Source organism: Anser brachyrhynchus, assembly GCF_964034855.1.
Source record: "Anser brachyrhynchus genome assembly, chromosome: 9".
Lineage (NCBI taxonomy): Eukaryota > Metazoa > Chordata > Aves > Anseriformes > Anatidae > Anser > Anser brachyrhynchus.
The window spans coordinates 9812621-9839332 of record NC_137703.1 but is presented as its reverse complement, the minus strand read 5'-3'; the positions used below and the strand labels follow the sequence as shown (position 1 = coordinate 9839332).

At 39.4% G+C, this 26712-nt stretch overlaps 2 protein-coding genes across 6 annotated transcripts; one reads left to right on the top strand and one right to left on the bottom strand.

Moving 5' to 3' along the window:
* Positions 1 to 195: 195 nt before the first annotated feature.
* Positions 196 to 9546, top strand: LOC308199543 (cytochrome P450 2J2-like). Its single transcript, XM_080603873.1, has 9 exons — positions 196 to 508; positions 1531 to 1693; positions 2085 to 2234; positions 3742 to 3902; positions 4150 to 4323; positions 4557 to 4698; positions 5327 to 5514; positions 6368 to 6509; positions 7821 to 9546. The coding sequence occupies exons 1-9, from the start codon at positions 338 to 340 to the stop codon at positions 7997 to 7999; spliced, it is 1470 nt and encodes a 489-aa protein (XP_080459999.1). The 5' UTR covers positions 196 to 337; the 3' UTR covers positions 8000 to 9546.
* Positions 9090 to 24903, bottom strand: CAPN10 (calpain 10). 5 transcript variants are annotated; one of them, XM_080603857.1, is made up of 15 exons: positions 22920 to 24903; positions 22703 to 22773; positions 22417 to 22621; positions 20955 to 21086; positions 20537 to 20733; positions 18050 to 18267; positions 17416 to 17557; positions 15530 to 15696; positions 14685 to 14968; positions 13997 to 14199; positions 11899 to 11951; positions 11696 to 11781; positions 11148 to 11347; positions 10805 to 10850; positions 9090 to 9985 (listed from the first exon to the last, which is right to left on the bottom strand). In XM_080603857.1, exons 3-15 carry the CDS (start codon positions 22558 to 22560, stop codon positions 9956 to 9958), a joined length of 1902 nt encoding a protein of 633 aa, XP_080459983.1. In that variant the 5' UTR covers positions 22561 to 22621; positions 22703 to 22773; positions 22920 to 24903; the 3' UTR covers positions 9090 to 9955. The 5 variants fall into 5 exon arrangements, 3 of the variants coding, with proteins under 3 accessions (XP_080459983.1, XP_080459981.1, XP_080459982.1); XR_013954699.1 differs by lacking the exon at positions 11899 to 11951 and having other exon boundaries at positions 22920 to 24899; XM_080603855.1 differs by having other exon boundaries at positions 11696 to 11951; positions 22920 to 24899.
* Positions 24904 to 26712: the final 1809 nt, after the last annotated feature.

The following is a 26712-nucleotide window of genomic DNA, read 5'->3' as shown; positions in this document are numbered from 1 at the left end:
CACCTGATATCCTTGAATAACTGACAATTACCATTTAGAACCAATATCAACAATAGGAAGAAAACAAAATTCTAAGAAAAAGATCACAATTACAGATCATAAAACTGAGTGGGTGTGGCTTGGCTAACTGCAAGGGATCACATATTTCAAAGTTTTCTAAGGACTTCAGCTTGGAAAAACCGCAGGTCGAGAGAGAGGGAAGGAGAACGAGAGAGAGAGATGGCATATTTTCTCTAGAAAGAGATAGACTTCAGTAGAGGCAAACTCATTCATCTACAGAACTTCGTATTTTCAGAGTCATACACAAAAACAGCAAGAAGCAAAAAAATTTCATAAGATGTTGGGGATTGTTGAGATTTTTATAGCTCTGGTAGCATCTTTCCTGATTTTGCAGTTCCTGAAGCTGCAATGGATGCGTAGCCAGCTTCCTCCAGGACCAGTCCCTCTCCCTGTCATTGGAAACTTGTGGCTGCTGGACTTCAAACTTCGCAGAGAAACTCTCGCCAAGGTATTTATTTATATCTGTGGTTGAAAATCCATCTTTTTTAACATACACTGTACATTGCATAAGAACAGTTTAAACTTCGGGCTTTTTTATTTTAATCTTCAATCTTAATTATCAACTAATATCAAAGAATCCAAAGACCCTGCATTAATAAAAATATTCCTTAGTAAAATATATCATAATGCTTTATCACATTTTCTCTCTCTCTTTTGGATACAGTAAAATCCATGTATAACATTATCACAAAGACTAAATGCAGTACCATGATATTCCATTGTCAGTTTTGTTTTCTATTTTCATATTGATATCTCTCGTCTTGTAAAACATCTCGAGTAGAATTTCCTTTGCCTGACACTGATATCACTGGAACATGTCCAGGCCATGAGTGGCCATTAGAAGACCAAATATATAATGTAAATTGACCCCTTGTTCGTCCACCAAAAGTCAGCAATGCACAGATTATTACTAAAATGGAACAGGAAAAAAACGGTTGCTGTTCTGCTTGCAACATGAGTCCTTTATAAGCCAAATAAAATTACAACTAAGGAATTTGCTTCAAACTGTTTTAAGGAAAAATATGAGCATAATCTGAGGAGGGCCAATAGAGGCAAATATGAATAATCATGGGAAAGCTACAGGAAAGAATCCAAAAATATTGCTTTGCTTTCTCCAGAAGCTAGAAGCAAGAAAAAATCTGACAATTTAAGTCATTAATGAAAATTAACAGAAAATTTGGGGGATTTTGCATGTATTCCTTTGTTCTTTGATTCTGAGCTAACAGAGTTTCTTTGTGACATTTTCAGAGGTGCTCTTTTGAGAGATGCCCTTAGTATCTATTCTGTAAAGTACGATTATTGTCTGTTCCCAAAGCACATTACAACAGAAGGCTAAATTTTTCTGATACCCTTGACCTAATTTGATGGCAAATGAGTTTAGCTATAGCAACAGGAAACTCTTAAAATGAATAATTAAGTGTATGTATTCCCTATTTCACATGTACTAATTTACTGTTATTAACTCTTCAGTTGACCAAAATCTGTGGGAATATCTACACACTGTGGATGGGACAGACACCTGTTGTTATACTGAACGGGTACAAAGCAGTAAAAGAGGGCATAATTACCCATTCACAGGAGACTTCTGGAAGACCTCTCACCCCATTCTACAGGGACATGATGGGTGAGAAAGGTAGGAGATGTCACCATACTGAAATATGAACAAGACAAAGAAAAAAGATGCTTTCCTATAAAACACAACCTACCGTTATACAAACACATAACTGGGCTTATGTAGCATAAAGGCTCCGTGCAGAGCTAGCATATTAAGGAGAAAAAAAAAAAAACTCCTCTTATAGAGCATGCTACTGGCTTTTTCCCATAGATTAAAAGAAATACTTGCTGAGAGGAGTTGCCCTGCAATTGTATCAGTTCTAAAACTGAAGAATGTTCACGGAGAAGACACTGGTAGAGAAAGCTGTTCTGCCTTTACCAAAACCCCTTACCACTCAGTTTCAGATTGCCTCCTGCAGTGAAAGGATTTCCCTCCCTAGCAATCAAATAAAGGTTTCTGTGTTCTTCAGGTATTTTTCTGACAAGCGGGCACACCTGGAAGCAACAGAGACGCTTTGGCATGATGGTTATAAGAAGCCTTGGATTTGGTAAGAACAATTTGGAGTATCAAATTCAAACAGAGGCCCATCACCTTCTGGACATCTTTGCAAACACAAAAGGTAAATTCACTAGAAAAAATAAGACTTAGAGCATTTTCTGAAATATATTGGGTTAGGGGAATAAAAGTTTCACACCCCCCTTTAAAAAAAAAAAAAAGTAACATAGGTATTATTTTTCCTATTAGTGGGACTTTACCAGCTTCTTAATTGCATTCTTAGCAAAAAAATGTTTTGTCTGCACAGCTGGCAATATGAAATTGTTTTTTTAAAGTAAGGGTAGTAAAACATGTTTATTATCAACACAGTCTCGAGGACAGCTGGTAACAATTTTTACATTCAGAAAAACCCTATCAAAACCCCATAGAAAAACCCTGTTTTCTTCCATAAAGAACACAAATTGTGACCTGCTGCAAGTCATTCTAGGGCAGCAAACCTTTAGGATTTGGCAGAGAAAGAAGCCCAACACAAGGAATGTATCGTTCAGTTGTCCAACAAAACTCCTTTTTAGGGTTTAGATGAAATAGAAACCAGTAGAATTTTAGCAAGATGCCAAAATAAAGCAACTAAATGTAAATATTCTGATAAGCCAAATCCCTCACCCACACCATATTCCGTACTGATGTGAAACCAGAGAAGTTCCCTAAGGTCCCTCACCATCTTACTTTGCCCTACATATAGCAAAATGGCCCATCTATCTTCTGAGAGCAACATTTTAAAGATCCGTGGATATGTAAGAAATGAGTAAACCATCTAGTCTGAGTCCCTGGTACAGCCCAAATCTTTACCTTCTATGCAACTCTTCCCCATACTGAACCCAATAATTGTATTTACTTTTTCCAAGAAGCACTACGAATGTTGGACTGAAGTCAGAGATGCATAATCCACCATCTTCCTTAGTATAATTCAAAGGTTGTCCTCACCATTTAAACGTGTACTTGATTATTTTTTTTTTTCCAGGTTTAGTTTCTGTTTACTTTAACCCTTTTTAATAGGAGCTGTGTTCCATCCTGTAAAATTAGCGTTATGCAACTTTTGCCTTTCCAATCTGTGGGAATAAAAAAAAGTCATATATATATATATATATATATAAATAACTGAATGTTATACTGCACTTGAAAACAAAACAGACAAGTCATTTTAACATGACTACAAAATTCAGACTTGACTTTTTTTTCCTGTTTTTTGTTGCTTTATTTTTTTCCAAACGTACTTATCTGCCTCCAGATTTGAAGGCATATGTTCTAATGCAGTGCTCGTGCTTTCAGACAACCTGGATCACAAGTCAGAGGCAGGAGAAAGGAGATCTAACGTTTGTCTTCTCAAAGCCAATAATTACTGTTTTTATAAAAATTTAAAGCAGATTGAAAATTAAGACTCCCTACAAATACAATCCATCCAGTTAATTTGTATTAACCTAGAGTTCAATTGTATGAAATTTATCTATCTGATAATCTACAACTTGAACTGTTATTACTTTTACTATTTAAAAAAAAAGCTGCCTTCTTCCTGTATTATTTCTCACTACAGTCTGTTCAGAAATATTCACAAGTACCTCCTATATTCACAGGCAAGCCTTTTGATCCCCGCACGTTCATTGTCCATGCTATTGCAAATATAATTTGTGTTGTTGTTTTTGGACATCGTTTCTCCAGTGAGGATGAATCTTTCAGCAAGCTTATCAAAGCTATTTATTTTGTGATCTACTTTCAAGCTACTATCTGGGGCAGGGTAAGAATCTAATTTTCTTGCTCCTGTGCCTTAAAGTGCATTTGTACTTCACAATTAAAAAAAAAATCAAGTCGGTGATGATTACTTTCAAACATTTCCATTCCATTATTTCCCATGTTCCGACTTGTGTATTGCCTCTCCTAACTGAAATTAGTGTTGCAGTGACTTTACACAGTAATCAGTAAATTGGAATTGGGTTCTCTGTTTAAAAGAGCTCACGTTTCTTCCTTTTTGTTTAAAATCACAGATGTACGATGCTTTCCCATGGCTTATGCACTATTTCCCAGGACCGCATCAGGAAGTGTTTGCATTCAACGCCTTCATGCACAGTTTAGTTATGAATGAGGTCCAGAATCACGAGAGAGAGAAAGCAGGCAATCCACAGGATCTCATTGACTTCTACCTAGCTCAAATAGAGAAAGTAAGTATCTGTTTACCCCACAAGCCTCCCCTTGGCCTCGGTGCCTACTATAAATACTTGCTCTTAAGTAACTACTATAGAATTCTTATATGCATGCTTCCGCTTGTAAACCCAAGAGTTTTGCTTTTTGATGGGCTGTTCACCTTTTTCATCCATTAAAACCAACTGCTACATGACCAAAGGTAAGTCTGAAAATCTCCACTTCATAGTCTTCTTGTGAATATATTCTACAGACCAAAGATGACCCCACCTCTACGTTTAATAAAGACAACATGGTTCAGACTGTGGTTGATCTTTTGCTCGGAGGGACAGAAACAACAAGTACCACCCTTCTCTGGGCACTGCTCTATATGGTGAAATACCCAGGAATACAAGGTGAGTAAAAGCCTTATCAGCGAACTGTACTCAACATTACATCATAAGGAACATCATTGCAGTGTAAGTATGAGCTCAATCCCTTGCAACATAGCAAATAAATGTTAGCAATGAATTCAAATGGTAGTATGTCAACAAGTGAGGTCTAGAAATGAAACAAATGAAACAGAAGTGTGTTTCCCCACCAGATCACCAAGCAAGACTAACAGAAATTAATAAAAATCACTCCCACCCCCTTCTAATGAGATAAAACACAGAATACTAGCTAAAGACATGATTTTGTATGCAACCAAGATTTTTGCTAACCTTCAATGGGGTTAAAACTTTTCAAAGCTACCTGATCTGAAAAGTATTCATAAACATACTAGAAATAGAACCCGTCACTTTTTTTTTTTTTTTTTAATACAGAACGATATTACCCTCATAAGCAAGTGGGATGTGTCTTAAGTCAGAGACCATCCTGTGTTTTGGGAATATGCGTTTCTTTGATCGACTGAAACCAACAAAGCAGTTGAGCTATGTGCCAAGGCATTTCAGAACAACACAATTTCTTTTTCCACACTCCTGGACCATACTTATACAAAACTGAAAACAAAGGGAAAAAATAAATATTCCCATTTCTTTGCAGAAAGGGTTCAAAGAGAGATAGAGGCTGCTCTGGAACCGTCCCATCTCATCAGTTATGAAGACCGTAAAAAACTGCCATATACAAATGCTGTGATTCATGAGACTTTGCGGTACAGCAACATTACCTCTGTTGGGGTCCCTCGACAATGTGTGAGGAATACAACTTTGATGGGCTTTCACATTAAAAAGGTATAGAATACATATTTTTTTTTTTAACCTTTTGATTATGGATGTTTAGTATTTCTATCACCTTAGCTCCAACAACTCCTAACTTGGCACAGAGAGCATATTGTAGCATGTCACAGGCATGAAACAAACGTGAGTGCTCAGGGCTAAGTTTTCATTAGCAGATACAAAAGAAACGGCTTGGGAAAAAGGCTAACAGCACAGGTAGTAAAAATACATCGGGAAAATTCAAATCCTTCTTCCTGCTAGCCAAATACAGATGATGTCTGGGCATCAAAGCAGAGCAAGTGTTTTAAGGAATGATTTTTAAATGGCGTTTAATGAATTGCATGCTAGCTAACTTTCACAATTAAGGGGGCAGCTTGGAGCCATACTTACCCCTGCCAATTAAAAAAAAAAAAAACCCTCATCCCAAAAAACACATACTTAAGACGACGATGGCTCATTACAGCAACAGATCTAACAGTCACACTGACATGTTAGGAATGTCCCAAACACATTGAGCATGAATTTGATGTGATGGAATTGAAAGATCCAGTAAAGAGTACAAAAGAAGAAAGCTACTGTGATTATTCTGGCAGGCATCTAAAAGAATCCAAGCTGCAATCTAGCTCAGACAGGAAGACACTTCAGTAGCCCTAGGATGAGATAACATGTAGACAGAGCCAAACACGTAATACTTTACAACAAAGAGAAGATACAAGGGTTCGTTATGCCTGGATGTACGCAGGAGAAGACCAAGCTGAATCCAGAGAACGCACCGCAGACACAGGATGGCGCTATTATCTACTAAACAAAAGGAAAGAGCCAGAAAAGAATCAGTCACATAGAAAACAATCTCTGCTTCTTCTTGCAGGGCACACTTGTGTTGCCAAATCTGCACTCTGTTGTGTATGACGCTGAGCACTGGGAAACCCCTTGGAAATTCAACCCAAATCATTTCCTTGATTTGGATGGCAACTTTGTGAACAAAGAGGCGTTCTTACCTTTCTCAGCAGGTAATGCCCTGACGCTTCAGCATTCCTGTTCATCGTCTTGCAGCACAACTAAAAACCACTATTTCTAAATTCTAAAATTTTAAAAACACATTTGGTATGAATATGTAAAGTCAGGTGTTTTACTGTAAAAGCCAGAAATATTGTATTGAATTTTATATTTTTATGCATTAAAACAGAGAATAAGTATGGCTAGGAGGAATAAAGCTATCTTCTTGGTATATGTATAGTCCCTACTATCAGGGTATCTCACCTTCTTAGTCCATAACATATTTAACCTTCTTAACATCCTCAAGGTTGTTATAAAACCTCATTCTGAGGTTTTATTCTCACCTTACAAATGGGAACCCAAAGACAAAAGTAATATGATTTGACAAAGCGCACAGAGAAAAATCTGTGATAAATCAGAAAACCAAATCTCCGTCTCCCAAATCCTCCAATAATAATCTAGTTACAGGTTCTCTTGCATTTCCAGAAAATCAGCAAAACCAAGGATTTAACAGAACATTATATAGTCAATCAAAAAACTTGCCACCAGTTTACATGAATGAAGATAACTAATTTATGTTACTGTTTCAACCTAGGCATAGGAAATTCTTTTTTTTAACTTGCTTTGGTGGTTTTCAATTTATATAATATGAGTATTTCAATATAACATATATTCTAAAGAGTGTGAATATTGAGATATTATATATATTAAATGTACTTTGGATAAAAATCTGAAATATACTATAAAAACAGTACATCGAAATGAATCACTGAGCCTATATATCATTCTGCCTATGTTTCACTCCCATCTCTTAAATATCTGCTCCTGGACAGTATTACAGAGAAGGTACTAGGCTCTAAGGACCCAATGTAGCCTTTTTAATTTCTTTTGGAGAAAGACCATTTACATCCTTCTACTTATCTTCAGAGTTGCATGCTACAGTGTTCCAGTTCTCCCTACTTAACATGTAAAGGCCTTGAAGTAATGAAGCTTTACAAAACCCGGCTCCTTATCCAAGAAGTCCTTTGTGATTGTCACAGAACACAAGACACAGAACATGAAGCAAAAGTAAAAAGGCAGAATCTCATTCATGTTCCAGGAAAAAAAAATACTTTACATAATTAGAAAAACAGTTTCTCAGGTAAATAAATGTCCCCGTCACCTTAAAGGCATGTTCTGTCCTTACAGAAGGGCGAACGGAAACAGGAAACGTCTTAAGAAAATAATTAGCTTACATGATTTATGGAACTCAGTGGAATACTGTTTTATGTTCTTTTTCACAACTTCACTTTACACAGCTAACTTCTTTTCCCTTTTTCCTGCAGGGCACCGTGTATGTTTGGGGGAACAGATGGCACGAGTTGAACTCTTCATCTTCTTTACCAACCTGCTTCGGGCGTTCACATTCCAGCTCCCTGAGGGAGTAAAGGAAATCAACATGGAGTATATTTTGGGTGCAATACTGCAGCCACATCCATACCAACTGCGGGCTATTCCACGTTAGTCTGCAACATCCTACAAAGCTGAGGGACTTTGACCAGTCAGTAACTGCAGTTACTTTAAGAACAAGTATCTCATTTACATTCAAATTTAGGTAACTCAGTATAGCAAATTAATATAGAAGTATTTTTATTTAGGAGGTCTGATTTCATGCAGTTGAACTTTTTGAAATTAAAATAAGTTTACTTACGTAAGCTCATATAATCAAGTCTTAGGTATATATAAATACTCGATTACTTTATCAAAAAAACGTATTTACACACTCCCAGTAGCAGTGGAATCAGATGTAGCATTTTAGAGAAGCAACCTGTACCAAGCTTTCCCTGCATGTGCGCTCCGTCACACATCACACTTTAAATGGCACAACTGTTCTGATGCAGCAAGGATGCCTGAAAAAACAGTTTTGTTTCAGTATTCTGTTATTCCTCGTCATTCACAGAAGGCCTTCTCTTACATCCTTCTGCGGAAGATACCAGGTTATACAGACTAAGTTTTGGCTCTTCTTTTCCTTTCACACTCCCTGGAAGCACTGTATCTTGTAGTATATAAGCTTCACAAATGCATAAATTTATGCAGAATAGGATCTCTTATAACCATATTCAATTTAGAAATACTTACACCTTTTTTACATTACTACTTCAGTACCTGTTCACTATTTCATCACATCACGGATCCAGGTGTCCTCATGAACTTCCCTCCTTCTACTCAGAAACACCATTATATCATCCAATAATTTGCTATTTGAAGGGAAAGTAACAGCCTTTCAAGAAATGAAGAAAATAATGAAGATGGCAATATTTGGTAAAGCAAACACATTCATTACCCACAGGGGCTTTTCTTTCATTGTCCCATACTTCCACAACAGGTGTGGAAAGTTTTGACTACTTAAAATGCAGCCAGGAGCATCCTAGGTGCTTTCAGTTGTCAAGGTTCAGTAGGGACAAGCATAAACTACGCTAGAATGTAGTTGAAAGCAAAAGCAAAAAGTTACTTATTTCTCAGACATAAAACTAAAGGAAAGCCTTATTCTCCTAATATTTCCAATTACCACCTTCCATTTAGTGAAAATCGTAGAACAAAAAGACATGACATCATTGACAGTTTTCACCTTTTTAATAAAAGACATTTTAAAACTTTTTAACATTACTCCATTTTTATTGAGGAAAATATAACATCTAAAAAATCTTCCTTGAATAAGAAATACTTTCTAACAGAAATTAAGAAAAGTCTCTTAAACTTCGTATTTCTTACAGTGAGGGCAGATCTTGCATAAAATACATTCTGACAGATTTACAAAAGCAGTCTGACACGGTAGTCCATAAACAAAAGTTTTCAAGTCTTATCTCTTTTGTTTGTGGTTTTCATTAAAGAAAAACTCCCAAAAAAAATTCTTTTCACCCTACAATATGCATGGTGCAGCAAAGAGCCCGCAATAAAGTGCTCGGCAGCATGACTGGCAGTGTAGGAACTTTCTCTACTCCAGTGTATTTTGATGGTTCTTGAGGTATGTCCTACCTGAATAAAGACTCCAGTTTCTTTCCTTCATGTTTACCCTTTGGTCTCTTTAAGTTTGGTCTCCTTCTGTAAGCTTGATTTTTTTTTCCCCACCAAATATTATTCCATTATGCACCTACAATTTCTGGTTTTCTTCTAAAACTGCAGCTTGGGTTAAAACATGCACATATTCTCCACCTGCATCTGTGAAGAACTGAGGTACATTATGAAGATTCACTGTACAATGCTGGTTCTAAAACACATGGGAAGAACATGTTTAGAATGTACATGATTAAGGAGGTATTTTTACAAGGACATCGTTGTAGGCCTGACAGTTGGTACCATTGGAAAAACAACGGGGCAATGAGCATCTTCTTTTTATCCCATTCGAAACCAAAACCAGCAAGAAGTGAAGCATTCCTCAGCTTTCCAAGGTTTCTCAAAATGACAGCATGAGAATTCCAGATTACCTTTTCATCACAGTTGTAAATGAAACCTACAAAAAAGTGAACAAGGCAGAAAATAACTACTTAATCCGTTAACTTTGTCAAGAAAGAGAAGAAACTTGTAAGGAATTGAAATAAAATAGAGAAAAGAAGGATTTAGAAACCAAGGGTAAAAGCTAGTTTAGCCTGTGAAATGTCTTAAAGAAACTAAAAAGCTTGTTAATTCCATAACTTCAGTAATCAGAAATTGCACAAACTTCTAGAATTATACACTGACATCCAGCTCTACTCTGATCCACCCTAGAAATCGACAGCCCAACTTCTCAGTAAGACTGACTGCCTAGATCCTTCAGAGGTTAAAACTCTGAAAGCACTGAGCACTATGCTCTTGAACATTAGATTCAGACATTAATTTCTGTCACTGATCAGGAAACTACAACTGCCATTTCCAAATTCACCAAATTTTGAAGTCCTGAAGAATCTAACCTTTTTGTTCCCTTGATGTCAGGCAGTACCCTTTGCTCAAGTCCAAACAGTTTCACAGAATATTTAAGAAATACATCTTTAAATATAACCCCTCAGTCTTGCAACATTGTTTTTCTAAAACAACGGTAATAAAGAGCTTCACTACATACTTAATTTCCTATATATTAAAATAACAAGCACCACGAGGAAAGTACATATAGCGCTTTGGCAGATGAACAAGAGAAAGATAACTGCTTCCCTGATCATCAATTTGCAGCAAGTAAATAAGAGCATTCAAAGTCCAGTCCGCTAATGCATAACTCTCAAATATTAGCTAATACATAAGCCTTGATGATGCCTGTGTCATCTTTAGGACAACTGAAATTAAGAAGTGTATCACTTACCTCTTGCAATACTTGTCCAAGTGTCTCTCGGCTGTGAATACGTTTCCTGTTGAAAATGAAAACCACACTTACTTCTGTGCAAAGCCCTCGGGGATCTTGCAAATCAGTTTATGACACTTTGAAAAGAGAAGACTGTTATGCTAGGTGTTGTTCCACATTCTTACCCATATGGAATATTAACACAATCTTACAGAATCTACAGACTCTGATTCAGACCTGCTATTACTCACATCAGGAGCAACTACATGGAATAAAGTTTACAACTCACTGCAGCTTGTCAAAAAACATCCCTATTTGTTAAAAAGCTTTAAAACTTAAAATGCACAAAGCAACGTATTTTTACCTGTCTATTTTGGTTGCTATGACCACTGTAAAATTGCCTTCTGTATTGGGCAAGTATGTGGATGGTATAATTACATAACTTCCTGCAGGAAGCCTGCAAAGTTGGCTTACTTCCTGTGAATAGCAATGGGGTACACAGCTAACCAGTGGCTCCAAGTGTAGAAAAGAGGAAGTATTTGGTTTCCAACTGCTGTTAGGCACCTGCAAAAAGAAAGAAAACATGCCTATCTTCTCAAATATTTCAGTCTTCATAGTTGTAAATGCCAGGTACAGCACAGTAAAGTATATTTTATGTATCTATTACACTTCACATGCTCATTCTTACGTACAGAGCTATAGAAGAGAAGGATGGGAAGGCCTTCAGAAAATCCAGGTGGCAGTATTAAGTACAGATAAATCAATCCTAGGAAATTTGATCTTTTACACAGGATCAGCCTGAACTTCTCCTAAAAGCAGTATGTCCCTTGCCCAGGGCAAGGAGCACTGAAACAACTGACAGGCTTACCTTCACACCTGGCAAATAAGCAAGCTGATCAGAAGAAGTCTTACCTGGAAAACATGGAAACCTATTGGACGACACTTGCTATCTTGGCAGTGCTGACGGAGAGTAACTTTCACACTGCTTTTTCCTGGTCCTGCAGGAATGGAGAGGGGAAAGCAGGGATTGATATGGAAGGAGGGGAAGTTCCTGCTACCTCCAGCACTCTGCCCATTTTTCCAGCATCCCTGCAGCTGCACTGTTTCCCATTCACCTGCTGGGAGTTCTTCAGAGAGGGCAGCATCTGGTGGTGGTGGTTTTACCTCACTATCAAACACAAGAGAGAACAAAACTAAATGCACAAAGATCTCTATGATTTCACAGATTTAGAAAACCAGCTCACAAAAACAGACTAGCATTACATCAACTTACAGGAACACAGGGACATCCAGAAGAACATAGCATATGCAAACTATGCATCAAAACCAGATAGATTTTTATATATTCATGATGTATCACAGTTTACACACTTTTCTCAATACTGTTTTGTAAGGTATAATTGAAAGCAATACAGCCGATAGTGTTGCCTTGAGCACACACAAGCACCTCTCAGTAAGTTCAAAACATACGCTGGGGTTGTTTTTTTTTCCTGGATCCACTATGCCTTTATTCAGAGAATTCCATTCTACCTGCTGACTTAATTGCTGTAACATTAACACGTTTCGATCATAGCCCAGCACCACTTCTCACAGCCACATGAACAAACTAGTATCAACATCAGTTCCACAGCATTTGAAATCATATTGCAATGTAACTTAAAACATACCATCTGTCCTTACTTCCACTTTTCCATCCAGTTAATGTAACAGCTGTTCTGATATTCTGTGACTGTCCATTCTAGACACGTATCCAGACTGACACCTCTATTTCAGAGGCAGAAGTGTTACACTTAACAGCAACAGATGATGGGATAAAATATCCAGTCAAGTGTTCCACAGATGCTATGTCCAGAAACCAAATATAATGGCAATAAAAGTCCACATCTTGCACCCATATAGCAAAATTAGCCTCATCATTTTGCAAACCTTTATTCAGTCTAGAACTTGATGCCATCTTGCCTACAAATTCTGCAGAGTAAATGATTAATCCATGTTCTGACTTTATACTGCAATTTGCCAGCTTCCGTCCAAGGACATACGAGCTGTTAGTGTACTATCAGAATACCAAAACGTTTGAACAGCTTTTAAACATGTTGCCAACAGTATATTTTGCCTCCGTATATAGCTTACCAGGCACAAGCTGTCAGGCAACCTCATTTTTTTTAGGTTTATTGGAAGAAGATACAACTTTGTTGACTCCACACAACTACTCGTCATCATGTCTTCTTAAGCATTTATTTCAGGCCTATGGTCACTAACCCAGAATTGCTCATAAATAACTGACTTAGAAGTGTTGAGATATCTCTGTAGTCTGCTACAGTTAAAATATTAAAAGTGATCAGAAGCTATTGGACTGATACTGCTGATATCCTGCGTTCGATCAGCAAGCACTGTTATATTGGGGGAAAAAGACTGCTCCGAGTACATTAAAAAAGTCTGTTTTCCATCACAAGTTATGAAGATCAAATATGACACAATACACAGTGATCCTTCTAAGCACTTGATCAGAATGCTAGTAATGTTTTGAGGCACTCACAATTAAAATACTCTGCCATATTGTCAGCGTTGAATGCTTTAATTCACAATCCAATCCTTCATTCAACTAAAGAAGACAGCATTCATGTCAGTGCTATTTTTCACACCTGTTCTGCAAAGACAAGCTACAAGTATTATGTCATCTGAGTCCATTGCTGACACTCTATTTGCATTTGAAACTGTACTGCTCACTATCAACAAGGCTGTATGTCAGGCAATCTGTTAGAACATGTGCCAACACTTTCTTCAGTACATGATAACATACAGCTCTTCTTTCCCATCACTGACTATAGTAACAGCTGCTTTTAACTTCTCTGGTACACCTTCATTTTTCCGAATGCTAAGAAACAACTTCCACATAGGAGAGATCTGTTCTGAAGAAACCTGCTCAGTTCTTTTATGAAATATGCGCTCTCTCAGAACACTGGCATACAATTTAGAGTCAGGATGCTACTCAGCTGACTCTGTGATATTTTAAATAAGAGGTAACAGCTGCTTCATCCAAAAAACAAGGAGACAAAATACTACTTACATTAATTCAAAGAGAAAACAACACTATTATTTGATGCTCTGCACAGCTCTTCAGAAACATTTTGAACACTGGCACATAACCCCATACATCCTGTGTTTGTGCATGCCCACAACTTTGAGAACATTTCTGTTTCTTTTTAAACCTACCTGAGTGAGATTCTTCCTGTTGAAAATACACGAAGCAAGAAATGCCCTACTGCATCTTTCAGAAAAGTACTGGGAACAACAAGATAATACCCAGGTGAAAGGTCACAGCATACATGCACTTCTCTATCATACGAATGGCAGATGGTACCTACAACTGGAGGAGCTGAGAGGGTCTTTGGAAGGTTAAATCGTTTCTTCTCCACCTAGAACAGATGCATAACAATGCATGGCATTTTACGAAAATGAGCAGTTTTTAATAAAAAGTGATCAAATATTCTTTAAACCATTTTTAAACATGCATACTTTTACAAAATTAAACAAGGAAGAGAATATCAGCAGACAAGCTGAACATCAAAGAGGAATAGAAAGTGTTAATATTCAGGAGGAATAAATTCAGGAATTGTCATCAAATAATCAGCTTGAAATATCATGCACTAGTTTGGAATAGGCTCAAAAGTTCTGGATCTTGGCACTCAAAGATGAGAACCAAGTACTAGTCCACTCCTAGGCTGTACAGAGAGCATCTGCTTTGTGACATAATTGGGATCATTCTAACATAAATCAGAGGTGTAAAATGTGTGAACTGTTGAATCCTATCACTGCCGCAAGAAATGAATGATTTAAGTCAGATGTTTCAGTAATGTTTTGAAACCTTTTTACAAAAAGAAAAACGTCACTTCCAAATTACCTTCCAGACATGCAGTCCCACAGCCTGATAATTCTTCACCTGCATGCCTTCAGTCAAAGACAGATTTTTCTCTACTAAGTGAGTTAGATTTTGAATTCTTCCAGCCCAGTCAGCACTGTATTTCCTGTGTTTCTGCAGCAGAGCAATGCACACCTCACTCTTCTCACAGACTCTCAGCCAGAACTTAGGGTTGGTAGGGAAGCTGCTGTTGTTACGGCAGCCACCTGCAGACTGGCCTCTCACCCAGGATCCAAAAAGATTCTGAGAGTGATACAGCACTTTCTCTAACAAAATAAGAAAGACATGGTGCAGACACCGGAGGTTATTTCATTTTATACAACAAATACACAGCAGAGCAGAGATTCCCTAGACCAAGAGAACATGCTGTGGTAGCCCTGATACTTCTTCCCAGTAGACATTTATGAACAAGATTTTGAGAGGCATAAAAATGAATGTCATGTCTGGTAACGGCAGACTGATGACATGAGCTTTACAAGTAACAAGGAATTGGTTTTAGAAATCTAAAGTTTCTATCTCACTAAAAAAAATCTAAATACTCTCCAGAACAGGAGCTGTCTAAACTTCAAACAAGAACGCTAATCTCTTAACAAACCAGCAAGTAACTAGATCTCTGAGGAATATGAAAGACTCTTCTAAGGATCTTCAGTTTCCTTTTATCCCTCTATTCTTTCCAGCAGTAGAGACAGAAAAGATCTACAAGTGTAGAAGTAGGAAAGACTGAGAAAAAGAAATTATGGTCTAGTTGCAGCCATTTGCAATTCAAATGACACTTTCCCATTGACACAACATTATTTCAACAAGAAAGATGTTTTTTCATATCACACCTGTATAGAGGCTCTGAAGTTGTCCTTCCTCATTGACTGGAAAGCCCATGGTAATCTCATCAAATTCTCTGAAAAATTCCTCTTCATCAACCCAGAATTCTCCCTCTTGGATCTGTGAGAGCAGTTCTGAGGCAACTACCGGATCTAGTTGGCTCCACCCTTGACCACTGTAAGACAAAAGCTAAGATTCAGCTCTTCACCCAGCTGAGTTCTGTAACCATCTTCTGTCCTGTGCAGCAAACTTGTGTAGGACAAGAAGTTTCATTTTATTTTCAGATTCCTGCATAGAATGTTTCCTGTATACAGTTTGCTAGTCAGTGAGACGGATAATAGGAAGTATGAATCACAACACTGAAAGAAAACTTAGAAACAAACTAAACCAGATAAGGTACAGTAGCATACTTACAGCTGAAATAGCTACTTTGCTTTCAATAGACCCAGCATAGCGTCCAAACTGTGAGAGCCAAAATAATGATTTTAACGGTTGTTAAAAACAGTGAGGGAAGTAAGCCAAGCTGCACAGTGACGGCTCTAAAAGAATTTCAGTGCTGTACAGCAAACATCAAAAACCACTGCTTGTATGAAGCACCAAGTTGTCCCTATGAGAATCTGCTGGCTAAGCCCTAAATTTTATTTAGGACCCATTAAAAGCCAATATTTGCAACATTTTTGTTTTGCTAGCAATACATATGCGTTCAGCACTTAGAAAAAAAAACAGGGCTCTAAGGCCACTCAAGGAAATGCTATATGGCATTAAAATATAAAAAGCTATATGGCAAGTCACTTTGACAAAGAAACTACCACAAGAGACTAAGAATATATCCAAAACTCTACCCAAAGTAAAAACCATTAAAGGATAATCGCATTAGAATCACAGAATGGTTTGGGTTGGAAGAGACCTTAAACATCATCCAGTTCCAACCCCCTGCCATGGTAGGGACACCTCCCACCAGCCCAAGGTACCCAAAGCCCCATCCAGCCTGGCCTTGAGCACTTCCAGGGATGGGGCAATCAAAACTTTTCTGAGCAGCCTGTGCCAGGACCTCACCACCCTCTGAGTAAAGAATTTTGGCCTTATAAGAGCAGCGCCAGGGATGGAGGCTTCCTTGAGACATCTTTTCAACTTGGGACACACACACAACCCCCACACTCTCTAAACTGCTTATTAGCACAATAATATTTTACTATAATTTATTGCTGAAAGCTCCTTGCGTCCAGAATTGTGTGTTCTTTTTTACAGTCTAAATATCCTAATACTTTTCAAAATAAGCTAAGAGGGTCTCTGCCCTTTCATTCTTGTTATGTGCAAGCTATCTGCCATTCAAACTGCAAAACAAAATTCTGTATTTCCTTTCAGAATAGATCTTTTCTTTATATATACTCTACATCAATTCCAGTTTCTTCTCCTCATATTAACCTGCAGAAACAGAAAGAAAGCACACAAGCAAAAAGCATATGCATCCTTCTGCTGTATTTTGTTTTAAACAAGCTTTTTTTGTCTCCTGCAACTGAGACATTATCAATAAGAACAGCTGAGTAAAGCTAAGTGACAACTTATAAGAAGCCACAAACCTCTTTTAAGTAAAGGTCCTTTGACCAACTGCATTGAAAACAAAGGCACCACAAAAACTGGAGACAGAAAATAAACAGCTTAAGTGTGTTTCTACGAAAAGATATAATACTTTTTTAAACAAAAAACTGACATTAAAAACTTTAGATTACCAGAACTATTTGATCAATGTGACTAGCCTTATAACCAGTGAACTCCCAAAACAACTGCATACAAACTAAAGCCTCTCTCTTTCACTTTAATCTATTAGCAACTTTCAACCTTGAGCTTCAGAACCTTTACAAATGATTTTCCAAATTAAAATAAACCTACTTACCCCTCACACCAGGGACCTCTCCAGCACCGCCTCCCCCAAGGATTTCGTATTCGTAGCAGGACAATTTCCTTGCCTGACACTTCAGAAAGATTCAACATGTCTATCACAATAAAGGCATGAAATTCTCCTAGTTCACTTGCACCTGAAGAGAAAAAATAATAATAATGGAGGATGAGGAAATATACAAAAGAACTCACTCCATATTTTACAAAGACAGACATTAAACCATCCTGTGAAAGAAAGCAATTTTGAGCTAGAAGGAAATTGTTTATTGGATCAGTATAAAAACAGCATTAAAAATAGTGTTATTTGTAACTATATAGAAATAAAATAAATGAAAATTTTAAAGCATTTTAACTCAGTAGCTGATCTCAACCATCTACAAATTCTTGGTGCTGAAATTCATTAGGGTTTTTAGAGTTGGGATTTGGGTGAATTTTTTTGTTTTGAGAGTGTATCATAATACCTTCCCATGCACCTAATATAAAAAGCACCTCCCCAAAAACCTTCCATCCTGAACTCAACAAAACATGCATGGTACTAGAATCAGCAGTATGCAATTGCTGGCTTCCTTGTGCACTGAACAGCATTAAATTGAAAAGTTTCCTTTAAACGTCTAGAACTTTACTGTTACCTTGTCTGGAATTGAGGACTGAGCAGCTTATTACGCATTGTTCCTTCAGATTCATTAATCTCCTGAACAATTCTTTCTTCAAAACCATACCAGTCTTCTCTTTCTCTACATTTCTTCCAGGGTCTTTCAGGGTCCATCTTTCAGCAATGCCTCCAGTCAGATCAACCAAAGCATCCGCCACCTGTCCTGCCCACAGCTGTTCATATGATCCATGCAGTCTGTAGAAAAACACAAGAAAAAGTTTCTACAAGCAGCGGAACTCAAGAAAAACGGTTCTTTTGTCCTTTCAATCTTGCCCTATATCACAATCATGACTACAACCTGCCTCATCCCCAAGTAGGCAAGAGAAAGCACAAACTGCTTTCTATACGGAATACATCACCTAAAGAATACATAAGCCATCAGTATTTCATTGTTTGATGGGAATTTTATTAACTCATTCTTTCCTATATAGGAACTGCTCTAGCTTAGTAATTTCTACCTTATTTGCACATCATCTTTCACTATATAATTGCTTTCCCCGTAAGTACTCTCTTCCTTCTCTTAAATAGGTTTGTTCACTCTGCACAGTGTTTCCTTCAACAGTTTAAATAAGTCAAGAGACTACCCCACCTGATGCTGTGACTGCAAAACATAGCAAAAGAAATTAGAAGACTACCTAGACAGAACAACAAGATTCGACAGAAAACAGAGCATTACCTTTCAAACCTACAGTACAGAGAAGCGTTAGCAAGTCATAGCTAGTTCACACCTTCTGCTCAACATACCCACAGAAGAACCTACTTTATACTTAAAGTCTTTTTCTGCCCTCTGCTGGCAGCCACACAATCTTTCTCCCAGGTTCTTTTGTACATTTCGTGTCTGTCTCATCAGTGCACTTTGTCTCCAAATTCTGTTTTGGATAGATTTGGTATCATTTTCACAGTATCACAGTGCCACAGATTTCTAGGTTGGAAGAGACCTCAAGATCATCGAGTCCAACCTCCGACCTAACACTAAGTACTCCACTAAACCATATCGCTAAGCTCTACATCTAAACGTCTTTTAAAGACCTCCAGGGATGGTGACTCCACCACCTCCCTGGGCAGCCCGTTCCAATGCTTAATAACCCTTTCGGTAAAGAAGTACTTCCTAACATCCAACCTAAAACTCCCCTGTCGCAACTTTCGCCCATTCCCCCTCGTCCTGTCACCAGGCACGTAGGAGAACAGACCAACCCCCACCTCTTTACAGCCTCCTTTAAGGTAACTGTAGAGAGCGATAAGGTCGCCCCTGAGCCTCCTCTTCTCCAGGCTGAACAAGCCCAGCTCCCTCAGCCGCTCCTCGTAAGACTTGTTCTCCAGACCCCTCACCAGCTTGGTCGCCCTTCTCTGGACTCGCTCGAGCACGTCTGTGTCCTTCCTGTAGCAAGGGGCCCAAAACTGAACACAGTACTCAAGGTGCGGCCTCACCAGAGCCAAGTACAGGGGCACAATCGCTTCCCTAGACCTGCTGGCCACACTGCTTCTTATACAGGCCAGGATGCTGTTGGCCTTCTTGGCCACCTGGGCACACTGCTGGCTCATATTCAGCCGACTATCAACCAATACTCCCAGGTCCTTCTCTGCCAGGCAGCTTTCCAGCCACTCATCTCCCAGCCTGTAGCTCTGCTTGGGGTTGTTGCGCCCCAGGTGCAGGACCCGGCACTTGGCCTTGTTGAACTTCATACAGTTGACCTCAGCCCATCGCTCCAGCCTATCCAGATCCTCCTGCAGAGCCTTCCTGCCCTCGAGCAGATCGACACACGCACTTAGCTTGGTGTCATCTGCAAACTTACTGAGGGTGCACTGGACGCCCTCATCCAGATCATCGATAAAGATATTAAAGAGGGCCGGCCCCAGTACCGAGCCCTGGGGGACTCCACTAGTAACTGGCCTCCAACCAGATTTGACTCCATTCACCACAATGATTTTGATAGATGTTTTTATAAACCAGCCACATTTTCAACCGTGTTAACAATCTAATTATTTCTACTCAGTAATAAACTGTCAAATAAAGCAAAAGCAGCAGTGGGACACACAGTCATGACCTCACCTAGCTTAAACTGATGTAACGTTGCTGCTTTCCACAAAGATATTTACAGGCTGTCTGCTTTTCACTGAGCCCTCAAACCGTTGCACTAGTAAAACAGTTCCCTTTAATAAATTAGGTGACCAGTAGATAGTGACTTAACGAACATCATTTGAATCTTTTACTTTTCACCCTAATTCTCTCCCTAAGACTATCGTATCCCACATGTAATTAAGAACACACCTTACAGGTTTAGGAAGAGACTTCTGTACAACCCAGTATCGAAAAGCTGGCAACCACTCTACTTTATATTGAATAATATGCAGATCTATGCCCAAAACAGTCCAATGTCTAAGTAAACAGGAGGTAAGATACACAAGTATTCTACCTCCTTTTAATTCCCTCCTTTTACTTCCCTCAATAACAGTGTTCACATACTTTGCATAAGCTTTTTCCAGCAGCGGAAGCCAAAACAAATCTTCTGTCTGACACTGGGAAAAGCAGAGTTTACCACCAAGGCAAGGCAAACGATCATCAATGGTTACTTCTACCCAGTGTCCAAACTGCCAGACTCGACAAGTGAAACAGCCTCGATATGACTCATCTGTCCAACTGGGCTGATCTGGAGGGATTACCTAGAGACAAAAAGCCAAAATTGAGACAAATAATTATTTTTTTTTAATGAAACAAATTAAAACTATGCTGAATACCAGCCATTTAATTTAAAAAAAAAAGTCACAACAAAAACAGTACAACTAAGCATAGCAAAAATCCATATTCGTATGGATTGGGATTCAAAAACAATATATAAATATAAATCAGGTAAAGAAAATTCTGAAACATGAAACTTCTCTACCTTATTCAGTAGGTATTTACTCTTCTGCAAAGCTACACAGGCACACAGGAACCAACAATCTCCCAGGATTCCTTGTTTCACTTGCACATCCTGCAGATTGTTTGAAAATAACCGAGGAGTAGAACAAATGTCCTGAAAGTAAAAGAAGGGGAGTTAAAGTTGAAGGTTGCCTAACAGTCTACAGAAGTCTGTAATGCAGGCCAGGAGGGCTCCAAGACATCTCAGAAAATAAGGGAGCTTTTACCTCTTAAAACATTTCGTCTTCAGACTCAGCCAAAGCAAGCAACAACAAAATTACTGCCTTGTGGTTTTTCACAGGAACTTTATATGAGGTAAATCTAGTTTCCGCATAGATTTTAGTGCACAAATGCCACCACCGAGTGCAACCTCAGCAGAGAGGTCAATAAGTGAAAGACAACTTAATTCATCAGCTCCTTGCAAGACATATGATCAACTGTGATAGAAGTGATGCCATTCGTAACACACTGCACATCCCAAGTTACAAGAATCTCTGAACTCATATAATAGAAAAAGCTTTTCTAGGGCAGATAAAAATAGATTAGTTGGTAGTGAAAGAGATTACTTCAAATGCAAGGTCTTGAACAATTTGATCTGATCTGAAAGTGAGCATCTGCGAGCGCTGCAAGAAACGGAAGTTAACTCATCAGTCCTCAGTAGTAACCAAGGCGTAAAGTACAAAATCCAGCTGCACACTGGACTCTGTGAAGTCTTTTGTGTGTTAATTCCATCTGAGAACCAATAGCTCCATTACTCTTCCACAATCACCCCAGATGTAGGGCAGAAAAGCAATACTACTAAAGACAACATACTTTTTCACTCTGTTACATTTTTATAGCCTTATTTTCCCCCCCACATATAGAAAGCAACATCATAAATATTTCACTTTCATTGAACGTACTGCAGAAACGCATTCTAATTTTTTAGTTCTCATATGTCTGGCTCTAAAAGCTAGATGGAAGTTTAAAAGCAATAATACAAACTATAGCCGGCAAAAAAGAGAATCTTTCTTGTTATCAAAGCACAATTTTTCTTCAATGATAGCAAAGGAATCAACATCATTCTGAAACACTCTCAAATGCAGTTATTTCTTTTTCAAAAGTTATACAATTTATTTGAAAAAAGGGAACAACGTAGTATTGTTTTTAATTTGATATGCCCATTATGTGTATGATGAAATGTAATTGTAATGAAATATCTGAATTTCTACGAGCATCATGGAATTCTGAAGTTCTATACCCTGATTTAAATCAAAACTACGAACATGAACCCTGACTTAAAAACAGTGAGACATGTATCGTTAATACTCACATACTTTATTTTTGCCCATTCCATATTTCTAACCAATAAAGACACCCACAAGCAGTTGTTCAATGCTAGCTAACATTTACCACCTTAAAGTCCAGGTCTACAAAACTGCAAGCTTTTACACCTTCAAACTCACCTGAGGTCTCAACCAAGATATCTCGCCTCTGAATTGGGCAAGCGGGGTGCAGTAATTAAAAAATATAGAGGCGTCGCTGGCTGGAAACGTGGGGTCCGCGTAAAGATCTCTTTTCACCGTTAACTGCTTTTTCTCTCCCAGCATTTTCAACACGATCCAATGCAGCTCGGCCGGCTATTTCCGACGCTTTATATTCCCAAACGCCCTGGAAGGCAAACGAACGTTGCTTAGGAGATTTAACAGAGAAAGAAGGAGGAAAGCCGTGTGGGGACGGAAAGCCTCTCACAATTTCCACGGAGCGCCCCGAGCCACGCCATCGCCGGCTCCTCTCAGACGCCACCCTCGAAGCTCCCGGCTCTACCAAAGAGGAGGAGGAGGAGGAAGATGAGGATGACGAGGAGGGTCTCAGAAGGCGGCCTCCCCCCAAAATGGCCCCTCCACACGCACCCCCCGTCCCCTCAGGGCCCCCTCCGCACCGCCCGCCCCTATCGGGCTCTCCTCACCGCGGGGCCCGCCCCGCCGCCATGGCCGCCCCGGGCCGTTCCCGGGGCAACGCCTGTCACCCTCCGCCTCGGCCGGCCCCGAGGTAACGGCTTGGGCGGCCGGCCACTGAGAGAGCGGCGAGCGGGCGCGTGGTGCCGCCACCGCCAATCCGCCGCCGCCCGCGTGAGGCGCCGCCGCCGCAGCCTGAGGAGCGGGGAAACTACAAGGCCCAGCGGGCCCCGGGGGTGGCGGGCCCGGCCCCAGTCAGGCTGTCGCTGAGGGGAGGCTCGGTGCCAGCAACGCCCGGCAAAAAGCGGGGGCACAGCTGGGGCAGGGGGGGAAGCAAAAGGCTCCCTCGGACATCTCTTAGGCGCTGAGGAGAATAAAACGATATCCTGTTTGCGTGGGGATGGCGGCTGGAGATGGTGTTGATCTCCAGCGGCTGGAGATGGTGTTCATCTTCACAGAGTGGCTTCCAGATCACGTTTTCAGGTAGTTTATCACAAAGTGATGGCCCACAAGCTGACAAAGGAAAGACAGCGATTCTCACACTTTGATAGAGAATCACGCATTACTGCCTAATAAAAGAGAGTTGGGAAAAATACATTAAAATATATATATATATATACGCTTTCTATAGAAAGTATATCTACAGTATATCTATATTTATATCTAAATATATGAATCCATACATTCTACAGAAAGTCCCATGGCAAGGAAACAGAAATAGGAGGTCCCTTGCAGGCCATCCGTCACTAAAACACTACCAGTTCTCAGGTCACAAACATACTGAAGCAGGCCGCTCAGAGACTTTAGTTACATTATTATACCTTCGTGTTACCCGAAAAGATAAAGCCTGAAGTAAGGAGGCTGCTGGGTCAGTGTGAGGACAAGTTGTTTACCAAAGAAACTGTTTATCACACACACCTGTCATGGGTGTCAGGCTAGCGGTTACAGCAGCTGATCCATGGGCACAGAGGTTGTTTGAGAGAGAACCACAGAGGACACTGGTCAGATTTGTTTCTATCTGAAATGAACACTGAAGTCTTCCTCTCAAACCTCAGCCTTAAGGGAACAAAAAAAAAATCCCAGGGCACTAGCAGATGATCCAACTGCTGTCTGGTGACTGACTGACCCAGAAATTCTCTGCTGCTTGCGCATGCCCACTGTACAGACACAAGGCTTCCCCACTGCAAATTTAATCAACGAACAAGACTTCCCACATTTGAGTTTTGACCCTTTTGGGAGCAAAGGGAACGCTGTCGTCAGTAAGAATAAGGGCCCCCCTTGTCTATAGCTCATGCAAGTGAGCTGCAGCTGCATGGTCTGCAACTAAGCTGACATTGGAGAGGTCTCGGCTGGTGGAGGGAAAGGGAAGAAAAGGCCTCTCTGTCTGAGAACAGTGAGGCTCTCATCCGTGTGATTTCACCCTTGCTGCTTTCTTTTTAGGCAACAGTGATCACAGATCAGAACTGCATACATTTCATTAAAGGCCAGATTAGAGCCCAAAGTTCATACTGCTTCCTATAACAGTGTAAATACAGTAGGCCTTACCTGGAACAGTATGCTAGTTAAATATGCATCTGTATGTACGAGGCTAGTAGAAGAAAGAAAGAGATGAAAGTTATCTTGGTCCCTAAAAACATCTGATATGCTTTCTTTGCCTTGACTGCAAAGTTGGCAACAGGCAAATTCATCCATTATGCAGCTGGCAATGTTTTCTTTTATTGACCCTAAGCCCTTTGGAAGAAAAGCAGCAATTTTCTCCGTTGCCCCTTGGCAATCCTGCTGGATTAGACTATTCCTGAAGACAGAAACACAGGTCTATTTAGATAGTAAGAGCTAGAATATTTTAAGACAAAATGACACTTGCCTTTTTGTCAACCTGTTTCTCAGGGCACTTTACGCAGGTGCTTTATATTTCCTGGAGGAAAGCAGACACCAATAGGCCGAGTCCCGTTGCCATGGCAATTTAGAGTTAAAAGGGATTTGCATCCAGTTACATAGCCAGCTCATTTCCATGTGAATAAAGACTGTCCTTTGACAGAGTACTATTTGATGGAATTTTCATAATCTCTTCCCACAGTTTTGAGTTTTAATCAACCCCTTGTTCACCTCTGGCATTTGTCTTCAACTGGTGGTGGTTCAGAGCCAGGGAGACCACTAAATGGGATCTGAGGGCCCAGCGTGTGTGTTTTTGCATATGGTGACGCACAGAAGTCCTTTAAATTACACAGGAGAACTCTTCCAGTTCTTTGGATCCTGATAGCACATACATTTAGGAAGGCACAGATTTAATCTCTGCAGTACTACTAGTACAACTAGTGGTTGCTGCTGTGTCAAGAGCAGCAGCACACAATGTCCTACTGCTGCTTAAGGGAGATTTTGGAGCAGGGTTTTATACTTCTTCCATACCATGGAAGACTGGTATCACAGTGCTCTCTTTAGCTACTGGGAAGACAGACTCAGCCTTTAAATTGCCATTTATATTGTATCTTCCCAACGAAAAAACAATTCTCAGAGGTTAGTGGTTGGATAAATCTCACACTGTGATTTCTACTGTGGTTTTATACACAAAGACTGATATTTTGGTCATAATAACTTTAAGCTGTTATCAATCTATAACAAAAAGCGTGAAAAAAATGTCATGTGATTTAAAACTGTTGACTACATTGCATTATCTTTGGACAAACACAAGCAGGAAAAACAGACTGAAGAAGTGCACTTGACCTAAGGTGAATTGTGCAGTAAGTGTGCTTCGTATAAGCGTACAGAAGGTCCTGTTATCCAAAAAGGACAATGGCCAAGGTCACTGTAGTACGAGACCATGAGAATTTTTTTTAAAATGAGAATGTTTGGGATGGAGTGCACAGTTAGGGTGCTGTAATGTATCATGGCAGCAAAATTACAGATACAAGCTTAACAGAGGAGTGTGTGTAGCTAACAGGAATTATACTTAATGTATTAACCCATGTGGCTATGAGATGCTAAAAAATTAAGTTAGCAATATTCCATTTTAGTAAAGTGTATGGCTCTTCAGAGCTTTTTCACAACTGATATTGCTATACCCTACACCACTCTGCTCATGACTGCAAGGAAAAAAAGTAACAGCTTTCATTTTAAAAATAAGGAGAATAACCCTATCTCTTGGCATCTGCTTAAACAAAACTCTTTTGCTGTACTAAATTTACTTTAACAGATCAGAAATTAACCTAGCAAAGATAAGGACAATAATAGTTTCTATTTAATCTCAGCCTAAGTTGCCATTCAATGTCAAGCCTACTACAAATCAAGATAGTAAGTTGCCTGAAGCATTCATTTATTTTAGGTCAACAAAAGGAAGGCGTATCTCCAAAAACCTGCTTCCAATTTTTTCACTCTTCAAAATGAAAGTACACTCCCTGCTCACAAGAGGAACAAAAGTACCTGAAGTAAGATGCATAGAATACTTTTACACTTAATACTCAACAAATCTTGTGCTGCTTCTGTGTTTCAGAGAACAAGTTGGATCAAAATAGCCATCTGATGGGATCTCACAGGGATGAGAGCAGAAACACCTACTTAAATCTTGTATCCTTTAATCAGGAAACAGTCTGTTAGGACCAGACAGCATTTCCCTGCTCCGATGCATGCGTATGCAAACGCATAGCTGATCTGATGTACTTCATTCAGTTGCAGTAACCATAGATATTTACTTTTTATTATTTTCTTTTGCCAATTCTCTAACTTCTTGCTGTGCAGCTTTTAAATAGCTTCCAAAACCCATAAACGCTGCACTCCAGAAAAGGACAAAATAAAGACAACATACCAAGT